Below are 27553 nucleotides of genomic sequence, written 5' to 3' on the forward strand. Positions count from 1 at the left end.
ACTGTAGTAGCAGACTGACACAATATATGTATTCTTTATGAGACAGGTGGTGATAGATACAGCTGTACAGATGTTACTCATTGATAAAAGGAACAATAAGACAATCCAGAGAGCAATATGACACTTCTTGGTCCAAATCAATATATACTCTATGACCAACAAGTCTTTTCTTTGGACATATCCCCGTGAATTGTTTGTCATGTCCATTAGCAGATATATTATGAGAAGTTTCATCTTGTTGCTGGTGGCAGAGTTGCAGGGAGCCCGTGTCCATCACTAAGAGAAAGGGCAGGTGAAAAGTGCTGTGTCCTATGAAGTATTTACGCAACGATGGAAACACTATCTTAAAGGTACATATTCATACAGCAACAGAAATTAATCTATTTTTTAAGATTTTTAATTTATTTATACAAGAACTGGGGTACAGGCCAGAGGCACGGGGGGTATGTGTGTGTGTGAGAGAGGATTCATCAGTGACAGGGCAGGGAGCAGAACAGGTAGACTGACTGAAATACACTTCTGAGGGGAGCAGTGGGCGAGAAGGAGAGGTCTGCCACGTCATGTGGGTTTCTCCCTGACCAGCCGGGAATCGAACCCGCGCTGCAGAGGCTGCGGACAGCTTCACAGCGTGGCGCTCAACCCCAGAAATTAATCTTTATAATACTTGCGGGGGGGGGGGGGAATGTGAGAATAAGGATGACACCAATACAGTATTAGTCATCTTAAGTAAAAATAAATGGCCAGAAATCTATTCATATTGTAAATCTACAAATAAAAAGGTTCACAATAAAAGGAGCAAGTGACTAGGAGTGGAAGATGTAGATAAAAAAGGGAATCAGCAAATGAAAGACCAAACTAAAGGGGCCTTTCTAGGACCAACGGTGACGCCATTGCTGCAACACATGAGTGTGATTAATTAAACCCTCTGCTCTGGAAGCCAACTGCTCTTGAAGCAGACTACCTCGGAGGCTTTGAAGGTACATCAACTAGCAAAGTCATGTCACCCAGCAGGGCCACCCAGGGGCAAGAGTGGATGAGGCGCATAGTTGGATCTTCCCAAGCCTAAGAACTGACTGGCCCTTACTGGGAGGAAAACGGAGGGGCTCAGCTATTGAAGCTCCTTGGCCGGAGGGTTGGAGGAGTCTGAGGAGCCGAGGCTAGTTAATAATGACAGGCCACGGGAGGAATGTGTGGACAGAAAAGTGTAGCCGAGGACTGGCATAACAAAGTTCTCAGGTGATGAACTGGCACAGACCATGACTATGCAGATAGGATGTTGACAGGAAATGGCAAGGAAGAGCATGAACTTTGAATGTCCAGCCTGACGTTCTTTGCACAGTCCGTTCTTAAGCACAGTCAAGTTGTCTGTGGTGAGAGCAGAAGTGGGATGAAGATGATGATCGCATGTGTGTTGGATACTGAAGACTTTCATGAGTAAGGAGACGTAACTAGGATAAGAAATGACATTAAGGACAAGCTGTGGGTGGCCCAGGCGTGTTTTGTGAACCTCACGGAAGGCAAGTGTGTAATGGAAAGCAGTACCCCTGGGGAGCTAAAATAGCCACAGTGCCCTAAGCCCTGCACACAGGCGTGAAGGAAAGAGCAGCCTTTGCTCTAGGGACTAAGTGTTATTCTCAAGAGAAAGCTGTTCTCAGTTAAGGTGAGGAAGAAAAGTACCTGCCTGCCTTAACAAAATAGTACAGATTGGGTGACATAATAGAAAAAAATTTTTTTCACCATTTTGGCGCCTAGAAGTCTATGACCCAGGTAACAGTTAGGCTTCCATGAGAATTCTTCCTGGCTTGTGCTCACGTGGCCTTTCCTCTGCGTCCGTGTGCCCAGAGTGCAAATGAGCCCTCTGGTGTCTCTTTTTATAAAGACATTAATCCTGTGGGATCAAGGTCCCATCTTTACGAATTCATTTAACCTTGAATACTTCCTTGGAGGGGCTATCTCCAAATCTAAATAGCCATACTAGAGGACAGGACTTCAACTATGACTTCTGGGGATAACACACTCAGTCCATAACACCAGACAAAAACTAGATGGCTATGGCCCCTACTTTGGAATAGTTCAAATATAAAAGACTAGGAAAAGTAAACTCAATCTGAACCCTCAAAGACAAAGTGCCTCCCTGTGGAAATCACTGTTCAGATGAGATGTAGCTGTACAGGAGGTGCCGATAATGTGCCTTCAGGGGAATTTTAAATAGGGAGGTCAGGACAACAAAGGAAAAGAAGTGGTGTGCCAGAGTGACAATAAAACCAGAGTCCCAAATTTCATATGAAATATTTTCAAGTGTATAGTTACTATAATCCAGCATTTTAGATCTAAAAGAGACTATAGTCTTTTAAGAATATTCTTTATTCTTTAAGCTGAGCATTTTAAAAATGAGCATATGAAGTCCACAACACCCACAGTCACTGAGTGGGAGTTCTTGCCACCCAGCTGGGGATCTCTCAACAACAGGACACTTTACTTCTAAGTTTCTGGCTATATCCACAGATCCTGAGTTCACAAGGAACAAGAACAGAAACTAAACTCCATTCAATCTTTACAGAGACTGGTACCATTAGCAAGTAACCCCCACTTGGCTTAAATTTTTTTATTGCAAAAGAAAAATGAGCTGATGTCAATACAGTATCAGGTGACAAAGATAATGTGCTCCTCCAACCAAGGGAAGAATCTCCCTGGCAAATGTGGTCAAGTGGTTACATTTTCCTGTTAATTTTCCTTTTTAAAATGTTTCAAAGCTGGAAATCAAAACTCTTTTTTAGCAGGATTGCTTTAGGTTCTTGTTAAGGATGTCACCAAGACAGCCATTTACAAGGCACCTACACAGCCTTCTGCTTCCATGTAATGAAGAAAAAAAAAAAACTTGCAAGAAGCACAATGAAATTTTACATTTTTCCTCAAGTGTTACAAAACTGGGGGAAAAAAAAGGATGGTTTGAGTTAGATTCTTAAAATGTGGTGAAATTAAAATGGCAATCCTTTATTTTTTTTTTAAAGATTTATTTATTTATTCATACAAGCACTGGGTATAGTCAGAAGCGCTGTGGGCGAGAGAACTCACCAGAGCCAGAGCGGAGAGCAGAACAGGCAGAAGGACCGAAGCACACTGCTGAGGGGAGCAGCGGGCGGCAGGAGAGGTCTGCGCGCCATATGGGACCCTCGCCGGAGGCCGGGGATCGAACCGGCGCTGCAGAGGCTGCGGGCAGCTTCGCAACCCAGCGCTCAACCGCTGCGCCACCAGGGGAGGCCCGGCAATCCTTTATTAACTAATTACTAAATAGTGTTTTTATGAGACTACTTTTTCAACTACTAAGATTCACAATATAGGGGCCTCCCTGGTGGCACAAGGGGTTGACGCAACCTATGAAGCTATCGGCAGCTACCGCAGCACAAGTTCCATCCCCAGCCAGGAAGGTGACCCACATGGCGCAGCAGACCTCTCCTGACTCACCCGCTGCTCCCCTCAGCAGTGTATTTCAGTGAGTCTGCCTGTTAGGTTCCCCACACCTGGTCAATCTTTTCACCCCGCCCCCCACACCACTGGCCTGTTGTACCCCAGTTCTTGTATGCATAAATAAATAAATCTTTTTAAAAAGATTCACAATATAAACAGTTTAGAAAACCAGCTAGAAACTGCAGTTAGGGACTGGAATATTTGATTCATGATTTTGGTTGAATATATATAGTAAAAATACTTGGCATGTCAAAGAATAGTTTTAGATTGATTCCTCTTTTGTGACATTCTGGTTGGATTAAGGAGGTCAGAGGAGATAGTCTAATGCAAATGCCAAATCTTTAGAAAAAACTAGATCGTTACCTATATAATGAATTATTGATGGCCACTTTAAAACCTAAAGTTCTGATATGTTAATAATGCTTGGCTTGGGTTTCACTGCCATGTAGACAATATAAGAAAAACAATTACAAATTTCCATTGAAATTCATCCACAGAGAAAAAAAACCTTTTACTACTTGTGTCAATGTCATGGCCACAACGTTTTTGAAATAGTCTGAGTGGGGCTTGAAAAGCTGCTGTGAGGCTAGATGATACTAAAACCACTGAATTTTGGTCACCTCTAAAAAGTCAATGTCATTTAACAAAGCCATCTAATTTAATTTGGGCTCAACTAAATACTTTAAAAACAAACCCCACATGAGAATATAACCAAAAAAACAAAACAAAAAAAAAAAGAGTGAAGTTCACCTTCTCCAAAGGTAACCCTCCCGTATCCGATTCTCTAAAAAAAAGTTGGGATAGTCATTTCCCAGGTTTAGCTCTTTCCAAGATCAAATATTGTCTTTTTATTTTATTTGCCTGATTATAGCCATTTTCTAACTATTCAGATACAGAGTGAAGTCCCACTACTTACTGCTACTCTGTAAGGTATTTATAATGATGTAAGGTATTTGTAATTATGAAACCACTTTGAAAAGTTTTGTTTTCTACAAAAGAAAAACTACACAAAATGAGTTGAAGTAACAAGATTCATGAATACACGGCAGTTAGAACCCGACTTTATTGTTACAGCCAATTTTTATTTACAGAATATAAATCTCTTCAAAAAGATACATTCCTTCATTTAATCAATGGTGAAAGGCCTTATTAAACAGAAATACAGCCTAAACATCACACATTTAAACAGAAATATAAACAGCATCATTAAATTTATGAACATATAAGCAAAAATGTATTTTTACTTAAGCAGTTACATGAATGAGGCTGTTTTTAATTTTCTTCACTGGCAACCCCATTCTACCCACTAAGCAATTTTTACTTAAATTAACAGTAGTAAAAATGTAGAAATTATAAACATGAAAATATGCAAGAAAAACAGGAAGTATCTTCATTACCAAACAGATTAACAAGTTCTCAGACACTCAGATACTTTCTGAGGCCTATCAAAACACCTACATCAAAGATGCATTCATCTGAGAGGTATCAATACATTTTCAGTGCTGAGACAGTGTGTAGCACTTACAGTATATACAAGAGCAGCATAATACTCTGTTTCACATTTGATAAACACAAATTTAAGCTTTATGCCACAATTTTCCAATTCAACATACAGTTAACGCAATGACAAATACTCATTTTGCTTTTTTCTCCAGAAACTGAATAAGAAAATTGTTTAAGAACATGGAGCAATGCCATGTCTTCTTCCTTATATTAATAGTATATTGTGAAATGCAAATACTTCATATCATGGAAACTTGCCCATCTGTACAAAGGCTCCTAAATACAGTACAGTTAGTTTCCTTTGCCGAATCGACCAATTTATAGTAATTTTAGAGTTTACATAAGTAAAAGGAAATTTCTTCAGATTATTGGACAATTATGTGTGTCACTACCTAAATGGAAGTAGCAAACACCACAATCATGGCAAATAAATGTTCTCATCTCCTCCAATGCTGTTGGGGGGTTCTTTTCCAGATCGCTAGAATGAGTTTATGTGGATGTCACTGGGTCTCAAACTTCATTTTGAGTTCGTTTATTAAAGTTCCTTTATTAAGAGTTTTGAAATTTAATAGGACAATTTAAATCAGTCAGCTAGTCCAAATCCAGTATGTATTGTTTTCTTATAAATACCTATTAAGTGTTTTTGTTAAGATGATTAATGATACCTATATATCATTAATGGAGAAGATATAAATAAAAATGTCTGTTTAGTGACTAGGAACATTTTACAGAACAAGTTTTTCATAACTTGTTATGCTATAGAATTCATACTGAACACAGATTTTATTTTAACCTGCTATTTGATAACATCAGTAGCATAGTAAGTGAATTCAGTATAGAAAAAAAGTGAAAGCAGATTTCAGGACAGAAACCTACCTAAAAACTTGAATTTAAGATGCATCAAATACAAAAAGGTATTTTCTATAAGCACTATCATTTTTCTCCATTCAAGTAGTTGAAATTTTCTGTGCATTTCAAATAATGATCCAAAAATGAACATTTTTAGGTTAAGAACTATGTTCAGAAAAAACCTAATTATATAATTTCAGTTTTCTACTAATGCAAACCCAAGCATTTTCTTTCAGATCAACACATTTACAGACTAAGTTTCAAAGATGGGAAAAAATTTATTTAAAGTAACTGATACACTTTCCTATCCAAAGACATCAAACCCAACACAAAACTAACCACACAAGTGGTATGTAAGAGAGAGAAAAAAAGGTGGCTCAATACAACATCTTTCTTTTAAAAAAGATTGCCTTAATATGCAACTAACTTTCCAAAGGACATTCTAAAATCTAATGAACTAAAGAAAAATCAGAGCAAATCAATTTTGAAATAAAGATAAAGCGGCTTTACCACATTTTTATAATATTCCTTTATGCATAATAATTACTACCACTTGCCTTTTGTATAAAGTAGTGCAAGTTGCTGCCAATAACAAAACTCTCCTTCTAGCATAAAGCACTGTTGACTTTGTCTATCAATTGAATGAGTGATTAATAAAGAGCTTAAGTCTATATCACTTTGGAATGCAGTATAAAATGCTTATTAAAAGCAATTTAAAGCAGAAATGCAAACTGACAGTATTCTCATTATGAAAGAATTAAGAAATGGTACAGTAGGCTTTGTGTAATATTAAAAAAAAGTCTATATAATTGTAAAAGTAGAGGTATTTAACGACTTGAGCTTTTTAGGGAGAACTTTTTTCTTTAAATTTGAAGCTTTAACATTTATTAAGTTAAAGTAAATATTTTTAGTTCAGTAAAAATGGAAATACGAGTCATTAAAAGATTACTTATGCTTTTTGTCTTTTACAATCCCATAGTGAACAACTTTAGGGAAACCAACTGAGATATGCTTAAGTTACAAGCATATCTAAGTATAAGCTAAAAGCTATTATTTTTCATATTCTTTGAAAATATGAGACTTAGATTCACATTGAGGTCTATAAAATTTCAAGGGTTATTTTTGTAGAAAAAGGTTTAACAACCTTGAAAATAGCAAAGGATTAATACTTCAGAAGTTTGTGATCAGTGTATTTTTCATTTGCTTTAGCTGGGAATAATGACTCAAGAAACGGAGCTCTAACAGTGTATTAATTTACTGCTTGCAAGAAATACCTTCACAAAAACTAATGACCAACGAAAGAATGGAGAAAAGTCATATTAGGCACTGAGAGGCTAAATAAATTAGTGACATTAACAAAACCAGATAAGCCCTATTTCCAGTTCCTCTTGTTATCCCACTGTGCAGCCAGGTATGTTGGCTATTTCCAGTCTAAAGCCAAAGAGCTGGATTGCTTTATTACAGAAAAAGTTCTACAAAAGGGAACAGAATGCAAACAATACACGATCTCATATGCAAGATACAATTCACACTAATTTACAAATTTTTATTTACACTGTTTTATATACATTCCAGGCAGACCTAGTTGATGAGTTTTGTGCTCATAATGATCTCAAATGATCATGTGAACAATATAAATTACTACCACATCTCTTTGATTTCCAGAAAATGGTGGTAGCATGGGTAAGAGGGGGGTAAATCAAATGTTACTGGCAGGTAAGATCATACATGAGTAAGGAATAAAGAGAAAAAAAAAAAGTTATGGGATTTTGCTTGTTAAAGCATCCAGGCCACTATGGTCTATTGACTAACAGTGAGTACACATGAATGCCACTTCTCTAACAACCATTTTCATATTTACAAAATGAGTTTACTCCCAACCAGTTGAGTTATTAGGTAAGGCATTCAATTTCCTTAGCTTAACATAAAAAGGCGACAGACAGCAAGCCACAGCACAATTTTAGAGGGATGTTTTTCCTTCAGAATCCCTTAAATGGTCAATTAAAAAGGAAGCATCAGTCTGCAGCGTGATCCCAAAAACCTACACAGGAAGCAGAGCATCGCAGCCTCCAACATCTAGCCAAAGAGTGGGAGAAATATCTTAAATTTCTTATTTTGTTCCCAAGATCCACTGCATCCTCCTACGGCTGAGAGAAAGCCTTTACTAACCCTTTTACATGCCCCTTTACCTGAATCTCTCTAATCTCTCTGGAACTCTTACAACTGTATCACAGCTAGCAGCAAGCAGTCTACCAGCAATGGCTCAGTGAATTGCTATTCAAAATAGTTTGAATAGGGAGTAAAGTAGAAAAATGATCTTTTCTCCTCTCTAGTTCTCCACGATATACACTGTTTCACTTTAGAAGTCAGAGAGCAAAACAAAAAAGAAAGGAAAAGAAGAAGGAATATTACATTTCTTCATCGCTCTAAGAAAATTTTCCAAACACAGACGAAAATTCCACTAAGACCAGTTTTTTCAAGTTCACTCTAACATTATATAAAAAGTTATAATGTTTAATTGGTTCCATTCATTTAGGCAATAATGTAAAATCCTACTGCTCTACAGTACTATGGTTTATAAAGACAGAAGTGAGTATCTGTAACACTGGGGAGGTAGAACACAAATCCCAGTCTTAGTCTAACACTATTACAGACACAGACAGATTTTAATATTTATGTAACTAGAATTTACCATTTAAAATGGCCTTTAAGTGTTTCTACCTACTTTATTAGCTTTAAACATCTTGAAATAATCCAAGTATTTTAAAGCACTTATCTGAGAATTAAGTCATTTGGAATAATACATCAGGCTCCCCAGAAGAGTTCAGAGGATAAATTTGTAGTTGCATATTTGGAATATGCAGATCCATTAAGCCAACTTTGTACATGGGCACTTATGTGACCAAAGTGCAAAGCTTGTCAGACTAATTTTCTAAGTAAAGTTCACCATGACTGCTCAGCTCCATATAGCAGTTTTCAAAATTTGAAGCCTACTTATCTATCCCAAAGATCTAAACGCCCTTCCATATAATTGCCCCACACTCACACCTAAATAAAATTAAAATTCAAGGTAAGGCAAAATCAAAAGAAACCAAAACAGAAGCCCTCCTACATATTTCTGCTTAATTCACATTTTTTGTATCAGCTTTTAAATGTACAAGATCAATGCCCTAAATGTTCCTTATTTCTTTTAACCACATCAACATATTTCTCTGACTCTACGTGTGTCAACTAATCTGTTGTTATTCTAAAGATATGAAACCTAACTAAACCATGAAACCAAAACGAAAGGAATGAACCTGGAGAGGTAAGGAGTTCGTCTAAATGACATTCTCTTGTTCCCAAGTATGATAAACATCTTTGCTTCAAAAATCAGCAATTTATCTACTAGCTACCATTTAATAACACATGAAACACAGAAAATCTCAACAAATGAAACAAAATTTTTAGTTAGGAACAATTTGATGTAATGAAAATTTTAAATCAAACTAGTAACTTAAATGACCATATTTAGTATATGAAAATATTATTTAATGCAAATGTTGGTAACATGAAATCATATCTATTCCAGGATTATATGGTAAATATTAATATTTATATGCCAGACTATGTAGGGAGGGGGATTTTAATTCTAAGTATATTCCCTAAAAAGAAACCTTTTCAATACTCAGTTCAAAAAGATGTACCACTAGCATAAATGGTGAACGTATTTCACCCTCCTAAACAGGTATTTTTCTATGAATATCCTAAGTTATCTATACCAGTGCCTGGCATTTCAAGAGTAAATGATTCATTTTACTTACAGTGCATGAAAATAAAAAGGTTACACTGTATCTAGAATTTTACTAAAATTAATCTTATTAAAGTGAAACAAACTTTCTCTGCAATATTCTCATTGTTTACACTCAACAGACTAATGAAAACAGATGAACGCATTCACAGGAACATGTTAAATTCATAATAAATAATTCACATATAACACAGATTAAATTATCAAAGAAAGGATTAAACTGGCATCCTTATACCTTTTTGCAGATTTAACAAATTTCTAATCCACCACATACTGATAGCTGTAGGTATATTCTTGACATCATTCAGCCTATTTAAAAAATAGATTGTTTAGAGGCATAATTCGTAAAGCAAGATAACCAAATTAAATAACAGAATTTTAACAAATATTGGCTTTTTGGATTTCTTAAGAAAAGATTTACAAGCATTGTTCAGCTACTTGAGAATAATTAAATCTCTTCTTTACTCAGGCACTTTTAATGCAGTAACCTCAGGCTTCATTTTAAAGTATTGGTTAAAACGAACAATTGCATACCTAGTGAGAAAGAGAGTAACAACAGAATTAGTCAAAGCTGAAAAACTTAATCCTTCATTTATTTCCACTCACCCTCTAAGCTGAATTTTTTTAAGTTTAAGGTTTCAAAGGACATATTTTTAGTTTATTGCACCACCTACTGGACACTTTTCTAACACTTAGAGCTTTTAACAGATTATATCAAATTTCTTCACAGACCAATTAGTAAATGTATCCAACTTTTATTATATTTGACTGAAAATAGTAACTTCAGTGTCCCCTGAGTTCTAAATCTTAACCCAAAGAAAGTACAGACAAACGTAACAAATAAGGTAAAATTAAACTTACCCAAGGAAATCAAACTCAATAGTGGAGTATTTGGCTTGAATCAAAGCCCACAATCCCCAAAAGAAATGAGAAGCCTAAGAAGGGAAGAACAATCAAGAATTATGATAACGCATGACTTTATAAAACAAATATCGAATTGTACATATTTATTTCCTTCTTCATTAATTCCATGCACTGCACTTGATGCTTTTATTAATATATCTGAAGAGGGCCTCCTTTCACACAGGGGTGTTTAACACAGACTTTAACACAGGGGTGAAAGTCTCAGCGCTATCAAGCTATTGCCAGCCACTGCCCAGCCAGGGAGCTAACCCACATGGCACAGCAGACCTCTCCTGTCTCACCAGCCGCTCCCCTCAGCAGTGTATTTCAGTCAGTCTGCCTGTTCTGCTCCCCACTCTGTCTCTGATGAATCCTTTTACCCCCCCATACCTCTGACCTACACCCCAGTTCTTATATGCATAAAGAAGTAAAAATAAATCTTAAATAAAAAATCTGAAGATACATGTAGTTATACTTACTGTAACTGAAGTTAGTTATGATCTAAATGACTATAGATCACACCAAAAGAGTTAATAAATGCTAACTGCTTATAAAGTAGAGCAATTCCTGAAACCTGTTTTGTGCAGGCAGAGTTCAGCAACATTGATAAATTTTGGTTTTGTATTTTTAATAATCAAAGCCATCACAGGCTTTCCTAGATATTATCAACATCCTGTTTCTTGATATAAAAATATAGGCAAGAAGGAAAATCCAAATCTTAAAAAAGGTAAAAAATGCTCAAGTAGTGACAAACCTCTGAAAACCATTTTTGTGGACCCAATTCTGTAACAGGACTTTCTTATGTCCGAGAAAAAATGGGTCTTAACGACTTAAAGGGATAAAGATGAATGTTAGGAGCTGCAAAAGAATTGTGTGTCTGCACATGATAATCTATTTTCAGTTACATATATAATGTTTTGAGATTTAGATCCATTAATAAGACTTTACTTCCCAAGCAAAAGTTTAACAAGAAATATTATAACTAGGAAAAATATCTTAGTATCTTCAAGACAAGGTTTTTGGGTCAACTCAATTTACCATAATGACAACAACAAAAGGTCTCTAAAAAAAAAAAATGACTCGCCCCCTGCAGCTTCTGCTGCGCTGCTGGTTCAATCCCCAGCTGCTCCCCAGCCACCAGAGGAGGGTCCCACATGGTGCACAGACCTCTCCTGCCGCCCACTGCTCCCCTCAGCAGTGTACTTCAGTCCTTCTGCCTGCTCTGCTCCCCGCTCTGGCTCTGGTGAATTCTCTCACCCTCCCGCGCTTCTCACCTTCCAAGTGCTTATATAAATATAAATAAATAAATAAATAAATCTTTAAAAAAAAAAAAAGACTCAACTTCTATGATCTTGGGTTAAAAAAAAAAAAAAAATGCTAGGTAAACCAAAACAGTATACAAGAATTTCTTATCTGAATTAGGAGTTTTGGGAGTTCAAGTATGGGCTATGCCACTAATTCCCTTCACATCTTTTAATGACTCCCTTTTTTTAGTGTTATACACTTAAAAGATGAGACTAGTCACCAAAATACCTTGATAATATATGTGTGGGCTGTCTTCTTCATACAAGTGACCACAGAAGTGCCACAGAAGAAAACTGTATTTAAGACATGTGCATAAGAAACAAGAGGAGAAACTACCAGAGGATGTACACAAGAAGGTGTTAATAGGCAGAAAGGAGTAACCTGTGCAAAACAGGCTGACACTTGGAGTGCACAGAAAACAATATGATCTGCTGGAGCAGAAGTGAGAAATAAGACAGAATTTATAGACACTATCATTTGCATTTCATTCTGCAGGTCACAGGGCGCCATAAAGTAGGAAAGTGACACAACCAGATTCACAAATTAGATTCCAGTTATTACAAAGATCATTTTTAAAATGTATGAATTAAAGACATTAAAAATATGGCAGCAGAGACCAGGAAAGGTGAGAGATTAAGGTCTTAATCAAAGAGTCATAAAATTAAGGAGTAGAGGTTGGAATTAAAAGAATTTTAGGAACCAAGAGTAAGAGAATTTAAAAATAGGAAATAAACATGAGAATGAAGAAGGGGAACACAGAAAATTCTGGTTTCAAAATATACCAACAAAATGCATAGTGCTTTAATCAAATCAATACAACAGGATAAAAAATAAATTATGTGATAATTGGCAGGATGCACAAAATAAAATTCAAGTTTGGACATAATGTGATCAAAGACTAATGGGATCCCAGAGTCAGTACTGATCTGGGGCTCAACACAGAGAAGAAACTCAACTTGAAATCTTTAACAGAAAAATACCAGATAAACTTATAAGCTAAAAAAAAGAAACTATAAAAAGTCTTAAAAGTAAGGTACATCAGGAGTGGTTGGTAATGTTAGTGACTAGGACTGGTGAAGCCAAGTGTGAGAGTTCAGCTAAATGTATTACATCCTTTCTTATGAAGATAGCAATAACGTAAGAAAGTAACCCACACCTCAGAAGAAAAAGGACAAGAAAAATACAAAACAGACATGAGCAGAATTTAGATAAAGTAAAAGGAATTCAAGTCCAACTTAGCCTGATAATATAGTCTAATAGTTTCTAATGTAATAGTATCAGAATCTTAAAGTATAAAAAACTTAACATTTAGTAATAATGTAAAAATGAATTTGTAAATTCTGAGGGACATATTAAGTGAGGAAAAAGTTACTTCCAAGTTTTATGTCTATTCTTTATCCTTTTTCTGTATGCTGTCCATTTCACTGCTATTTTAATCAAGTTAAATATCTTTCTTTTACAGATCAGGTTAGTAAGTTTCCTCCTAATTCTAATTTGCTAAAAAATTTAAACAGGATGGCTGTTAAAATTATTTATAGTTATTTTGTACACTTTATTTGCCCTCCTAAACTGTAAGTACTTTGAAGAAATGTACTATGTTTAATTCCAGCTTGAATTCTCCAATCTAAATGACTAGTGTAACACTAAGTTTCTGATATCTCATTAATATTTTTAAACAATTTGGTGATCAAGTCACAATTGTGTTTTTCAATACATATACAACCACAGTATCCCAAAACAAAGGTGTTAAACAGCAAAAATTTTCTAGGGAGCCCAAGTTAGCTCTTGAATAGTAAATAATGGGATTGTTGTCTAAGAATTTATAAGCTAAGTGAACATTATGTGGAAACTAATCAATTCAATGCATTGAAAATAATTTAATTTCTTAAATGGGTATATGGAAAACTCACAAACTCGCAAATTGAAACAACCATAATATTCCTCACATTAATGCAGGAGTTGGCTAAACAGAAGCATTAGGTTGATTCTGAACTTTATTAATGACCTCATGGGGAAAAATACCTCCATTCTCTGCTTAAAGATTATGCTTAAGAAAAATAAATAGAAACAGCAGGCATCTTAGGACCAGCTGGAGAGCATGCCACTAATTTAACCAACAGTTCTACTGAAAATAGGTATCAGAACAGCAGGTTAAGTCACATTTTAGCCTACCCTCCTACTTGAGATGTGCTCTGAATGGCCCTGGGGAAATAATGCTCTTAAGATTATGGAAAAAGTATACCTATCAGCCACTAATGCAGTCTTTTTGTCAGGACTGTATAGCAAATATTACTCATGTCCACTGAATTACAGAATTAAAACTAAAAAGAAATAGTTAAAATAACTTCAACCTGGCATTTAACCTTAGCTGAAAGCTTATTTTCAAGAGGTAAATTCAATGCATTTTAAAAAATTAATAAATAAATGAACTTAGAGTAAATAGGTCTTAAAAATGAGGTATTGAAAGGTCAGAGACACTGAAAGTAACTTTATCAAAAGAAGGTTAAGAAGACAAAATACTGGGCCTTCCTCCTGGTGCAAGGTTAAGTCTTAGCACTATGAAGCTATAGTCAGCCACTGCAGCACAAGTTCGATACCTGGCCAGGGAGTTAACACACGCAGTGAAGCAAACCTCGCCTGTCTTGTCTGCTGCTCCCCTCAGCAGTGTATTTCAGTCAATCCACCTGTTCTGCTCCTCACTCTGTCTCTGGTGAATTCTCTCAGCCACCCATCCCTACCCCCATACCTTTGGTCTACATCCCAGCTCTTGTATGCATAAATAAATCTTTTTAAAAAAAAGACAAAAATACTGGGTAATCATGAAAACATAATTCTAGTGATTCTTCCAATGTATTTTTAACGGGTTAACATTAAGATCTGGTGATTAGGGCCTCCCTGGTGGCACAAGGGGTTAAGACACAACCTATGAAGCTTCCTGCAGCCACTGCAGCACGAGTTAGATCGCTGGCCAGGGAACAACCCACATGTCACAGCAGACCTCTCCTGACTCTCCCGCTGCTCCCCTCAGCAGTGTATTTCAGTAGATCCACCTATTCTGTTCCCTAATCTGTCTCTGGTGAATCCTCTCACACCCCCACACCCCCCCACACACACACACACCTCTGGCCTGTATCCCTGTTCTTGTATGCATAAATAAATCTTTTTTTAAACAAAAAAGATCTGGCAATTAAATCTTGTGGAAAATCTCATTTCCAATAAATCTGTCACTGATTATATTTTTCTTAATGTAAAGACAACAGATATTAAAAACAACTGCTTCACACATTAATCCTAACTTGAATTAGAATCCATTCACTGAATAATTACTGAACACCATGTGGCCATCACTGTTGTGGAGATTGGGGATGGAATAATCAATGAAACAAAACCTTTGTACTCAAAAAGTATAATAATATAATAGGGGAATTACAGAGCCTCCCTGGTGGCACAAGGGGTTAAGACGCAACCTATGAAGCTATCTGCAGCCACTGCAGCACAAGTTTGATCCCCGGCCAGGGAGCTACCCACATGGTGTAGCAGACCTCTCCTGTCTCGCCCACTGCTCCCCTCAGCAGTGTATTTCAGTCAATCTGCCTGTTCTGCTCCCCACTCTGTCTCTGGTGAATCCTCTCACCCCTCTGGCCTATACCCCAGCTCTTGTACACATAAATAAATAAATCTTTAAAGAAAAAAAAATAGGGGAATTATAAACAATCATGTTTTTTTCATTATCTTGAAAAAGAATTCACAAAATTCAAAACGGGAAAGTTTTAAAAGATGATGAAAATTTAGAAACTTGTAAAATTATATTAAAGATTTACTATCAACTTACCAATGCAAACTGGTTGACTTGAATGAAGAGTACTTCTACCTCCTTTTCAGAAACTTCATTTCCAAAGCCCTTATATTCTTTGTAAGCTTCAAGGTAAGAACGCAGCCACTGGCCCTGTAGCACTCTATCTGGATAGAGACTGTAGTCTACATCACTCACACCTAGAGTGGGAAAATGCATCAAAGATTTAAAAAACACACACTCTTCTGCCAACTTTAATACAGCTTACCACCTTATTTTTTCCAAAAAAAAAAAAAATAAAATAAAATGTTTCTATTTTTGGCTGAAATACTGGATGTTAAGTAAATAACATTTATTAAACCAATAAACCAATCATAATATATTCCAACTTAAAAACTACTCTAAAATACTGCTGATAACCATAATCAATTTTCATTGCTTCAATTTAAATGTGACGCTTGAGCCATCACCATCAGAAGTTCCAAATCTTCTTTTTAATAAGCATCTAGGAGTTTCTGACACACTGATGTATAGAGCATTTCCTAGAACTGTGGCTCTAAAGCTTTTCTGACACTATTCAATGGCATGCAGTGTATTTTATGCCGAAACCTCATACACAGAATTGGTAATAAGTCTCACAAAACAATCTTTACCCCCAATACACCTTCCAACTCTGATAAATTCTTTTTCATTCCTTGCTTTAAAATAATTACCCAATAAACTTGATTTAATAGCATACAGCTTGAGAATTTAACCCAAAGGATAAGTTTATATTATTTTGCCCACCATTTAGGGTTCTTCACAAGTTGACACAAGCCTATTTCTCTGGTGTTATAAACCTCTATCCTACATAAATTTTATACCCTGCAAAAAGTATACTCACCTTGAAGTTTTCTTACCCCATCCTGCAGTGCCCTCCCTTCTCTTTAATCTGCACATCTAAATTCTACCTGACTTAAGTTTTAGCTCAATTTTTTCTCCACAAAGTCAAATTAAGATCACTGGAGGGCCTCCCAGGTGGCGCAGCGGAAGAGCGCTGGGTTGCGAAGCTGCCCGCGGCCTCTGTGGCGCCGGTTCGATCCCCGGCTGCTCCCCGGCCACTGGAGGAGGGTCCCACATGGCGCGCAGACCTCTCCTGCCGCCCGCTGCTCCCCTCAGCAGTGTACTTCAGTCCTTCTGCCTGGTCTGCTCCCTACTCTGGCTCTGGTGAATTCTTTCACCCTCCCGCGCTTTTGACTGTACCCAGTGCATGTATAAACAAAACAAACAAACAAATAAATAAATAAAAACATGCCTCTATTTAAAAAAAAAAAAAAAAAATCTTTAAAAAAAAAAAAAAAAAAAAAAAAAAAAGATCACTGGAGCTTCTTCCTCTTTCATACCAAAAGCAGTGACAATCCAGGGTGCCTCCCTGGTGGTGCAGGGGTTAAAGACACAGTGCTATCAAACTATCACCAGTCACTGCAGCATGAGTTCAATCCCCTATTATAAGCCAGGGAGCTAACCCACATGGTGCAGCAGACCTCTCCTGCCTCGCCCACTGCTTCCCTCAGCAGGGTATTTCTGTAGATCTGCCTGTTCTCTGTTCCCCAGTCTCTGGTGAATCCCCTCACACCCCCACCCCCGACCCCACACCTTTGACTTATATCTCAGTTCTTGCATGCATGCATAAATAAATCTTTGGGGGAAAAAAGCAGTTAACAATCCAGATTACTACTATGGTAATAACTCATTACATGTTTAGCTGCTTTCCCTTCCTAGTAATATGTGAAAATCTGTATAGCACATATATGGGGACAGGGTATGTTTATGATAAATTTCGTGAAGGGAAATAACCGGAAATACATAAATTAAAATCTTTCCTAAGTTTTTCCCCCCAAATCTAGTAATCCAAAATATATAAAAATGCATGAATGTGTACAAATACAAATTCAGCAATGAAAAATTCCTACTAGGTATAACTCATCCAGTGAATTTCTAACCTTTACTTTAGAGCATCTCATGTTTCTAAATATAATCAACAGATAGATTTTTAATTTAATTCTACTTATGTTATATAAAACTAAAACTTTTATAATTTGATAGTGATATTAGATTCATTTTCAAGGACAAAAGTAACCAGCTTTGCTTTCCTTTTTTTTTTTTTTAAATGGACCATCTTTTTTTTTTTTAAGACTTATTTATTTATACAAAAACCAGGGTACAGGCCAGATGTGCGGGAGGGTGAGAGGATTCACCAGAGACAGAGCAGGGAGCAGAACAGGCAGATCTACCAAAATACACTTCTGAGGGGAGCAGTGGGTGAGACAGGAGAGGTCTGCTGCGCCATGTGGGATTCTCGCTCACCGGCTGGGATCGAACCCGCGCTGCAGAGGCTGCAGACAGCTTTACAGTGAGGCGCTCAACTGCCTGCGCCACCAGGGAGGCCCCTAAGCTTTTCAATTATTAATAGCCAAAGGGAGAGTGGGGGAATTCTTGAATTTTTCTAATTTAACTCAAAGCCCAAGTTACACAATGGAAACAGCAAAGGCTTTTAAATAATAACAAATGGTTTCAAATCTTAGTTCTCTTTAGTTTTCTGGGTCCTTTGTGAGCTACTGTCCTCCTCTGTAAAATGGAAATATGACCTGCCCTACATCACAGTTATAGGGGAAGAAAATGAATTAAGATTTATAAACTACCTAGTACTGTGTCAAGTCTTAATAGAAGCTACAGTCATTATTTTGCCTTAAGAAACTAAGAATGAAGTCATCTCTTTCCTACAGTAATTTTTTTAAAGTTTAAAAAAAAACTTCAAATGGTTAAGTTTAAAAATAATGATCTTTTTTAGGCCTTCCCTGGTGGCACAGCGGTTGAGTGCTGGGCTACGAAGCTGCCCACAGCCTCTGCAGTGCCAGTTCAATCCCCGGCCGCCGGCAAGGGTACCACATGGCACGGCAGACCTCTTCTGTCTTGCCCACTGCTCCCCTCAGCAGTGTATTTCGTTGGTCTGCCTGTTCTGTCCCCCGCTCTGTCTCTGGTGAATACTGTCACCCTCCTGCACTTCTGACTGTACCCAGTGCTCGTATAAATAAATAAATAAATATTTTAAAATAATAAAAATAAAAATAATGATCATTTTTAAAGAAAAAAGCAATTCTAAAAGTATTTCAAAGTCATATATGCTATTCTGCCCCTACATCTTACCTGCAAATTCATTGAAATGATTTCCAATATCATATGCCAGGTAGTTGTATCCAGAATATTCATAATCAATGAACTGTACATCACCTATGTGAGACACAAAAACAAAGACATAAGAAATCATATATAAGATTAGAAAATCCCTATGCTATTTGTAAATAGCTTCCAATATTTCGTCTCATTGTACGTGCTTGGTTACATGCACTTCTGAGACAATGCAGGGTAAGGCTGTGAATTTTATGGCAATGAGCTTTACAAAATTCAAATTATGTATCTTGGTCAACAGCTTCTTTGTGAACACTAATGTCAACTATATTAAAAGTCAAAAAATAGTCATTCTCCAACTTCAAACAAAAATAAAATATGTTTTTCACCACATGGGGGCATCAGTTACTTAAAATTTCAAGTTTAATTAGAAGTGAAAACTCACCCTTGGAAACTGTTAACAATCTAAGCATTTTTAACAAAAAATTAATCTATGATACTTCAACAAAGAACTGACAACCTAATCTACATATGGAAATCAAATGTAAACTTTGAAAGCCTTTAATTCTGTGAACTCTACAGTTATCTATAACAATATATGCCCATCAACTTAATAATACCCCTAATTTAAGAGTCTGCTACACTTCCCTGGCATGCTATGCCACTAAGTTTCCAGTAGCAGACCTAAGCAGCACTTAGGCAGTGGTTTTATCTTTTAAAAAGAGCAAGGTATATTTATTTTTAAGCATTTGAAATTTTTTTATATAAGCTATTCTAAACTACTGTTAATATATATGCATGTTTCAGTACAATTCTCTGAAGACAATGCTGTTCAAGGGACATACTACTGTTAGGAACTCTTCATTTTTGAATAATGAGTATTAGAGTGCATTTGGCTCCACAAAGAGAGCTCCTAGTACTTTAAAAAGAGAAAAGAGAGAAAGAAAGATGAGACAGTTAGAAATGTTTTAAAAAAATTTTAAGTGGGTCACTGTCAACACCAGGGATCACAAACTCAAAGGCTTACAGAGGCAAGCAGTAAAATGGATACAAAGCAGAGATGGCTGTAAGAATTGCTTCTAAGCTGCTTATATTGAGAAAATGCATAGCATATGCTTAATTACATCATGTTTTAAACATGAAGCTGAGGTAAAAAAACAAACTCCTGGTCTATACACATGGCATTTCCTAAATAAAAGAGCTTTTGGACTATAATGTCTTGATATAGATTACATGTTTAATTTGGGGATGGATGTAGACCATATTCAAACTGAGAAAAAAATGCAGTATGTAACAAATGCAATGATGTGATGGCAAATGGAGTATTTTACATAAAAGCAAAAAAATTTTAATGAACTTTCACTTAATAATTGTTCTAAACTTCTATAAAAATATTCAAGTCTAGAGTAAAATAAAAATCATCAAAACCCAGTTATCAAAATCTGTATGCATGTTGACATAATAAATGTAAGGTTTTAAAATACTGCTACTATAATTAAAATTACAATTCAACCACCACACCACAAGTATTATATACTCAAATTCACAAAAATCTATCTCACAGAAAGTCTAAAGTTAACCCCAAATCACATTATTAAACTGTAGAGTGGGAAGACAAAATACGTTTTAACCAAATTATTAAAGCACAGAATGGGAAATCAGACATGTTTTAAATAAAATGTTTTTTCTACGTACTGTTTGAAATGAGAGTGAAGACCACCTCATGATAAACACTTTGCAGTCATGAAAACAAAATTTCATTCCCAAAAAGTGTTTAATGACCAGGGAAATTGTGTTATATGAAAAAAGACACAAAATAATAAATACAGTGATCCAATTTAACATATTTTCAGAGGGTGAAAAAATATATATATACATATATAACACATGGGGAAGTGGGGAAAGATGAGTAGAAATAAACTAAAACAAAATGTTTCAATTGTTTTCATTACAGGTGATAGACAAGTGCCCTTTTTTCCTTATATTCTGATATAAGGAATATAGCCTTAGATTTTTAAAATTCTTTACAATAAATATTACTTTTAGGAGGAAAAAAAGAGTTAAAAAGATGAATCCTCTAAATACAACTGTCAAGAGATAAGAGACTAATAAGCATGATGATGTGGGACATATCTATCCACCTGGCCTTCCTTTAAGAAATCAGGATTCAGACGACTTACCAAACTGCACAATTGAGCCAACCAAACAATTTTAATATATTATTTAAAAAATTGCAGCTGTTGATTGCTATAGCTCTTTAAGCACAAATTCTTGTAGAGCTCATATTAACTGTTATATGCCAATAAAAATACACAGCCCAGTCCTGAAGCGTACTTTTGCCACATTAACAAAAGCTTCGATTCCAATTTTCAAAATTATATTTAGAATTTGGCAAATATAGTTAAAATGGCAGGTAAAACATGCCTGCTTGCATAATAAACACAATTTAAATAAAGCATAGGTTATTTTAACAAAAGTTAAAATGTTTCAGTATAAAAATTTTAGCAAGGCTTTTTGTAGTAGCATTAATTCATTAAAACTAGCCTTTATCTTTAAATGCTATGTTGAGTTTATAAATAATGAAATTTAAAAAAACAAGAAAATGAAGCTAACAAGATACAGATGAGGCTGTTACCAGGCTCCGTGCATGTGAACAAGTGATGCGATAAATCTCCAGTCAGTGCGTTTAAGAAGCACGGGGTGCGCCGCCACATGGCAGCAACAATGGCATACCTAATCTGTAGCAGATGAAGAAAATTTGGCAAACTCACATTTTACAAGACACAAAGCTTAAAAGGAAAAAATTAAAAAAAAATCTGCATTAACTATTCTTTGTCAAAACTATTGCAAACAAAGTGGAACTCAACCTTAAATTTAATCTTTTGCAACAAAGTAAAATTAAAGAGGCCTACTCTTAATCAGGTGCCAGAAAAATCAAATTACTGTAAATGTTTTCCTACGAACAGAAAGTATACTGACCTTTTTTACTTCTACAAATTTAATTTCTGATTTCTAAAATTCCCAATTATTGGGGAGGAACAAACACATTACCTACCATTAATAATCAATAGTTCACATAAGCATGACTCTGTCATAAATTCTTTAAGACATAAGTTTCTAATTGGGGTTTCATGAGTGGGAAGAGAGTAAGAATAATTCCTAAAATTTCCTAAGGAGAGTACTCTCAATTTTCTAGATCATCAAGGGATCTCTGACCTCTAAAAAAGTAGAAGGAACACTGCTTTAAGAGCTAAGACTCCATATTATTAATCTTTAGGTAATTAGCACTATGACATAAGGGTAAGTCATAAGATTAATGAATAAGACTATAATTTGAATTTTCAAAAGCTAATTTTTATTACTATATTTCTTGCATACCTTCACAATAATGGAATCCACACTTCACTAACAAAAAAAAAAACTGTTCAAATCTGAACTGAAAATAGTCTTTGAATTTTTTAAGTACTTTATTAAATTAATAATTTTTATTATTGCTTTATTGTAACTAAGGTTGTATAATACACATGACATTTTTATTTGGATTCCTTTATTTTGTTGTTGTTGAGAAAGGGATAAAAATAAAAAGCAATATAACTAATATGACAATCTAAAAATCTCTCCAACTCTCTCTACTTGTTTCATAGTGTTAAGGCAGAAAGAGAAGAGACAGAAAATGTATCCATGACTACACTAATGTTAGCAAATACTTTCTCTTATACAGAAAAAGGGTACATTCTGCTCTGGGAAACTTTCCCTTCATCCCTCTCTCAGCATCCACCTTCACCACAGTACTACTCATCATTCTAGGCACATCTGTTTGTAAATCTTTCTCCTCCACTACATGGCGTATAGCTTTCTGGAAGGGCAATAGGACACTTTATCTCATCATGCAGTCCACAGAGAAATCCCTGCCATGCAGCAAGTCTTCAAATGCTGACAGAATAAATGGAATTTCTGTACAGAATATTGATATACAATGATAACTCCCATGTCTGGGGCAGGGGTGTGTGAAATGCTAAAGAAAAAGTAGCATTTCTGACATTCATAGCCACATATATGAACATAGAATAGGACTGAATGTATGAGTTAGAAAAATGAAAAACTAAATTACTATTTTAAGTAACTGTTCCTGGCAGTTCAGGTTTTTACAGTACAACGTAAGGTTTTTATTAACTGAGGGATATTTTATGTTAGATTATCCTTCATAAAAACATCCTGGAAAATACATGTACAAATACAAAAATTTGTATTTTCTTACATTAAAAAAAAAAACCAAAAGACTCTTAAATAATTAGAATATCAGTAAAACAACCACAATTTCAATAATGCCTTTTCATGAATAGAGTGGGTAAGATTTAAAGCCAATTATTTATATTATTTAAAGAAAAATTTGATTTACTCTAGAATTCCCAGAAAAAGCACTCTTAAAAACCACTCATTTATATTTTCCTAATAGCTGTATATCATGTAGTATGTATTAATAGCTGTAAAACAGTTTACTGAATTATGCTGACAGAGAAAATAACGATTGCCATTACTGAAATTTATTATTATATATCAGATCTTTATATGAAACTTTATGAAGAAATGGGGGCAAGGGAGAGAAACAAAACAGCCACTAATAAACATCTGGACAGCATCAAGACATAAAACAACAAACTCAAAAGCTTTAGCAATTACTGTTAATATGTCAGCAGTAAAAGAACTAGTTGAATTTAAAATACTAGATTTGAAGTCAGTCAATAAGCAATAGTACAATTTGTTCTTTATTATTAATTTAAAAGATGACTGGCAATTCTTATTACGGTTGTGGAACAAAAGCCACGGCTTTGATTTCCTTATTATATAACAAAGTCTATCATATCATTAAGCATTCTTTTCTTACCTTTTTAAGATGTCATTTCACTGAAGGCAAGGAATGGGCCGCTGTTTACCAACCACCTAATTCCTGGCACTGACTAACTTTTCAAAAATCTTGACAGCTACCATCAACTTCAGAAAGGAAGCTCACTCTTCTGCCATATTCCTGAGGCCTGTCAACTGACATGGTGAGAACAGGTAGAAGCAGTATTTCTTCCTGCAATGCCTACCAGTTCCTGTAGCAGTCACATAAAGCCCATAAACTACAAGGAATTCATAGTTTTCATGTGTATGTGTGTATGGATATATATACACACATCCACATATATATATCCACACACACACACACACATATACATTTTTATATTTCTAGTTAAAGTAGAATATGTTAAGCTGCATTTAAAGACAAAGTGAACTGTCAAACCTATGAGCCATGATTCCTCTAGTTATAGGACAGTTACTCTGCTGACTTACAGCAACCATCTTCAGAATTAGATAAATTTGGAAAAAATGCATCCTATAAACATAATACAGGTGTTGGCAAACCATTTAACCTCAGGACAAATGCAGCCCCATTGTCTGTTTTTGTAAATGAAGTTTTGCTAGAACACAAACACACATTAATTTATATATTACCTATGGTTGTGTTTGTGCTACAACAGAGAATATATATATGATATAGAGAGTCTTTAATATGACTATCGAGTCCCTTACGGAAAAAGTTTGCCGACCCCTATCCTAGTATAATAGGTGCAATATAAACTGTTAAGTTCCTTGTCTTCTACACTTTAAATGCATTGTTTAAATTCTTGTCAGACCATCATAAGTAGATATTATCTTTAAGTTACAAATTAACCAAACTAAAATTCTTCATTATCAACAGTATAAATCTGTTAGACACGCAGATTCCTAGACTCACTTAGAAAAACTCTTGTTCAGCTGGTCTTGCATTGGGCCATAAACTTGTATTTTCCCCCAAGAATCCTGGGTGATTTTTGTGCTGATATTCAAGCCGTTAACATAAACAACTTAATACAGAGATAAAATGGCTTGTCCAACACTACTTCCTTCCAAATGTGATGAAGGGGGCATCTGGACCCAAATGTTTCTGGTTCAAAGAGTACACTGTACTCTTTTTGACTTCTCATGATTGTAAATAGGCTTCAATCTATATGCTTTCAAGAGCTGTATTTTTACTATGTTACAATATATAAAATCTAAGTTATTGTGATTGAAAAATCACATGTGGAAACCTCAAGATGATCCAGCATATATACATACAGTCATAAAATTTTAAATCTGCACTTGAGAAATTACAGATCTGACAGATATACTACAGAGAGATACTGAGCTTGATGGTGCCAAGGCCTGTCCACCAGCTTTCATCTTTTTTATAGATTTATATCTCATAGATTGGTATAAAAAGGTGAAATCCTGAGATCAAAGCACAAGAAATACTCAAAAAGTGGTTAACAAATCAAACACTTCTGTGTATATAATATGAAGCTCTATGTAGAAATTCTTCTAATCCCACAAGACTCAACTTGGCTTTTAGATGCTATTAACAAGGTAACTAACCTGTTAAGAAGGTAAATATCACCTTGCAGTCCATATTTCTAAAGTTAATTATCCTTCTTAGAATATTTACCATTAGTAAAGCAGTAATGCCAGTCTTAAACATTTTTTCGCTTGCTAAATTTATAGAATTTCCTTTTTTTTTAAAGTAGGAGACATAGTATCTTTTTCATATAAACAAAGACAAATATGTCATACAGTTACATTACTTCAAAACCATTAACTCCTAATTTAAAATAGAATGGACAAATGATCAACAAAATGGACTTCTTGCTATACTTTTGAGGGTTTTAGATTTTTGCTTGAATAGCACTCTAGCTATATTTCTTCATGCTTATATATCAACTAATCACATAAGAATTCATTTTTTAATAGGTGTCACAGGGTATAAATTAGAAGCCCTAACAGACACAATAAAAACATTGTTTAGGAAAAAAAAAAAGAGAATGTCACTATAGGTAACACATAAACATAACCACAAAGATAAGAAAAGAAGAAATGGTACATAATAGACTTCTATAAAAGTGGGCAAACCTTAAAAAATATATGAAAATAATATACATGGTAAGTGAAATGTGTTCTTCTGTGTAGGACAGAAAAATTAGATGTGAAAGTATGAATGAGGTAACATTTGGTAAAACAAACTAAAGACAACCTTTCAACTCTTAAAGCCAAATTGAAGCATAAAGATTTTATTTGAAAATATGAGGTTTTCATATCACTGATCAAGTTTAGATAGGCAATTGGTTAAATAAAAAAGTAAAAATGCATTTCTTATTAATACCTAAAACAAAGTAATCTGATTTTTTTGGTCCCTTTTGAGCTTATAAACAAGTTTGCTCTGTGAAATGAATATGCAAAAAAAACTTAGAAAATAAAGATATGGAAGTTAAAATTATATTTCAAAGGAAACAACAGATTCTCTTTGATTAGCTTGCAGTTAAAAATAAAGCTGAGTGTCCACTTCAAATGTAAGATGAAGCCCCTCACTTGAAATTCTATTATATAAATGTTCATTAGGTCTTGCACTGAACTTAATATTAAAAGCTAATACATTGCTTTAGTGCATAACTAATACTTTTGTCTCACAAATGGCATTGAGATTTGGTTACTAGTATATAATAAAGTACATATATATTGTAATAATTATACATAATAAATAGATAATAAAAAATTAAAGGACACTGTCAAGTACTTAGTTTTACGGTACACCTGAAAATCTTTTAAATGATTCCACACAAAGATTTAAGACATTCAAAATTAAGATGGCATATCAGTATATTTTTAAAAATAAAATCTCTGATCCACATTAAACTATCAGATATAAAAGGTACTCAAATGTGGTTTTGAATATATGTTTCATTCTACCACCCTTGACAGTGTTCTTTGTTTGGTTTTCTTCAAGTTAAGGTAGTTACAAATATCAACAACATTTGCATTAGTATAGTGTCAACTTAAAATCTAAGAAGGATCACAAATAATGTAATATAATGATGATCAATTAGTTAGAATTCTTTGGCTTTAGTTATCTTCACAACAGCACACTTTTGATTCAAAATAATCTTCCAGCTATAAGTAATCTCTTCAAGACTGGTTTCCTATAAAATGCAACATTTTCATAGTTTTCAAATAGACATTTGAATTAATACTAATCCTTCAGCCAAAATTGTATTTTCATATTTCAATTTAGTATTGAAGGGTACCTATCATTTAGCAACCAAACCCCAAACCACTTTATCCAATAATATAATACAACCAAGTGTTTTTTAACTATGAAAAGAAAATTTGAATACAGCAAGATATAAACAATCACCAAAAAAATTCATGAAAAATATCACTGTCTACCTAAAAAAATGTTAACACTATTTATTAGAGCTTCTTGATTATTACTCTAGTAGATATAAATTTCACCAACTACAAATAACATTTCCTCCAGCTGGGCTCTCTTCTTAGCATCACAGTATCTAACATATCAACATAATAAACAGGTAATTTTGTTTCTAAAACTGTTGTCCTTCCCAAGATTGAGAAAATTTCTGTTTATGAAGCAGTGAAATGTCAGTTTTGTCAATAACCCCCATTACAAGCATGTGCATTTTCAAACCATGAATTACCAAAAAGATTTTACAGTTAAGTTTATAGTCACTTTATTATTTTTCATTTAAAACTCGACCAGGAACAACAAATTATCCTAAGAAACCAAACTAAAAATCATTTTATATAAAGAATATATTCCTCATTTAGCACAGTTACCATCACTTTATAACCCAAAAGAAAACCTTAGGAGACTTCATGCATGTTTTTAATCTTCCATTTGAATTAAACTTATTGATACAAAG

At 34.8% G+C, this 27553-nt stretch overlaps 1 protein-coding gene across 1 annotated transcript in view; it reads right to left on the bottom strand.

Annotated features, from left to right (window-relative positions):
• Nucleotides 1-9329: 9329 nt before the first annotated feature.
• Nucleotides 9330-27553, bottom strand: part of ETNK1 (ethanolamine kinase 1) — a 40506-nt gene continuing 22282 nt past the window's right edge. Inside the window, exons 5-8 of the mRNA XM_037514227.1 lie at nucleotides 18798-18881; nucleotides 15651-15811; nucleotides 10472-10545; nucleotides 9330-10144 (exon numbers count right to left, since the gene is read on the bottom strand). Coding sequence (XP_037370124.1) covers nucleotides 10072-10144; nucleotides 10472-10545; nucleotides 15651-15811; nucleotides 18798-18881 — 392 coding nt within the window. The 3' untranslated portion in view covers nucleotides 9330-10071. The remainder of the gene's footprint in view (nucleotides 10145-10471; nucleotides 10546-15650; nucleotides 15812-18797; nucleotides 18882-27553) is intronic.

Source organism: Talpa occidentalis, unplaced genomic scaffold (genome assembly GCF_014898055.3).
Source record: "Talpa occidentalis isolate TD23 unplaced genomic scaffold, MPIMG_talOcc4v2.1 talOcc4.16, whole genome shotgun sequence".
NCBI classification, from domain to species: Eukaryota; Metazoa; Chordata; class Mammalia; order Eulipotyphla; family Talpidae; genus Talpa; species Talpa occidentalis.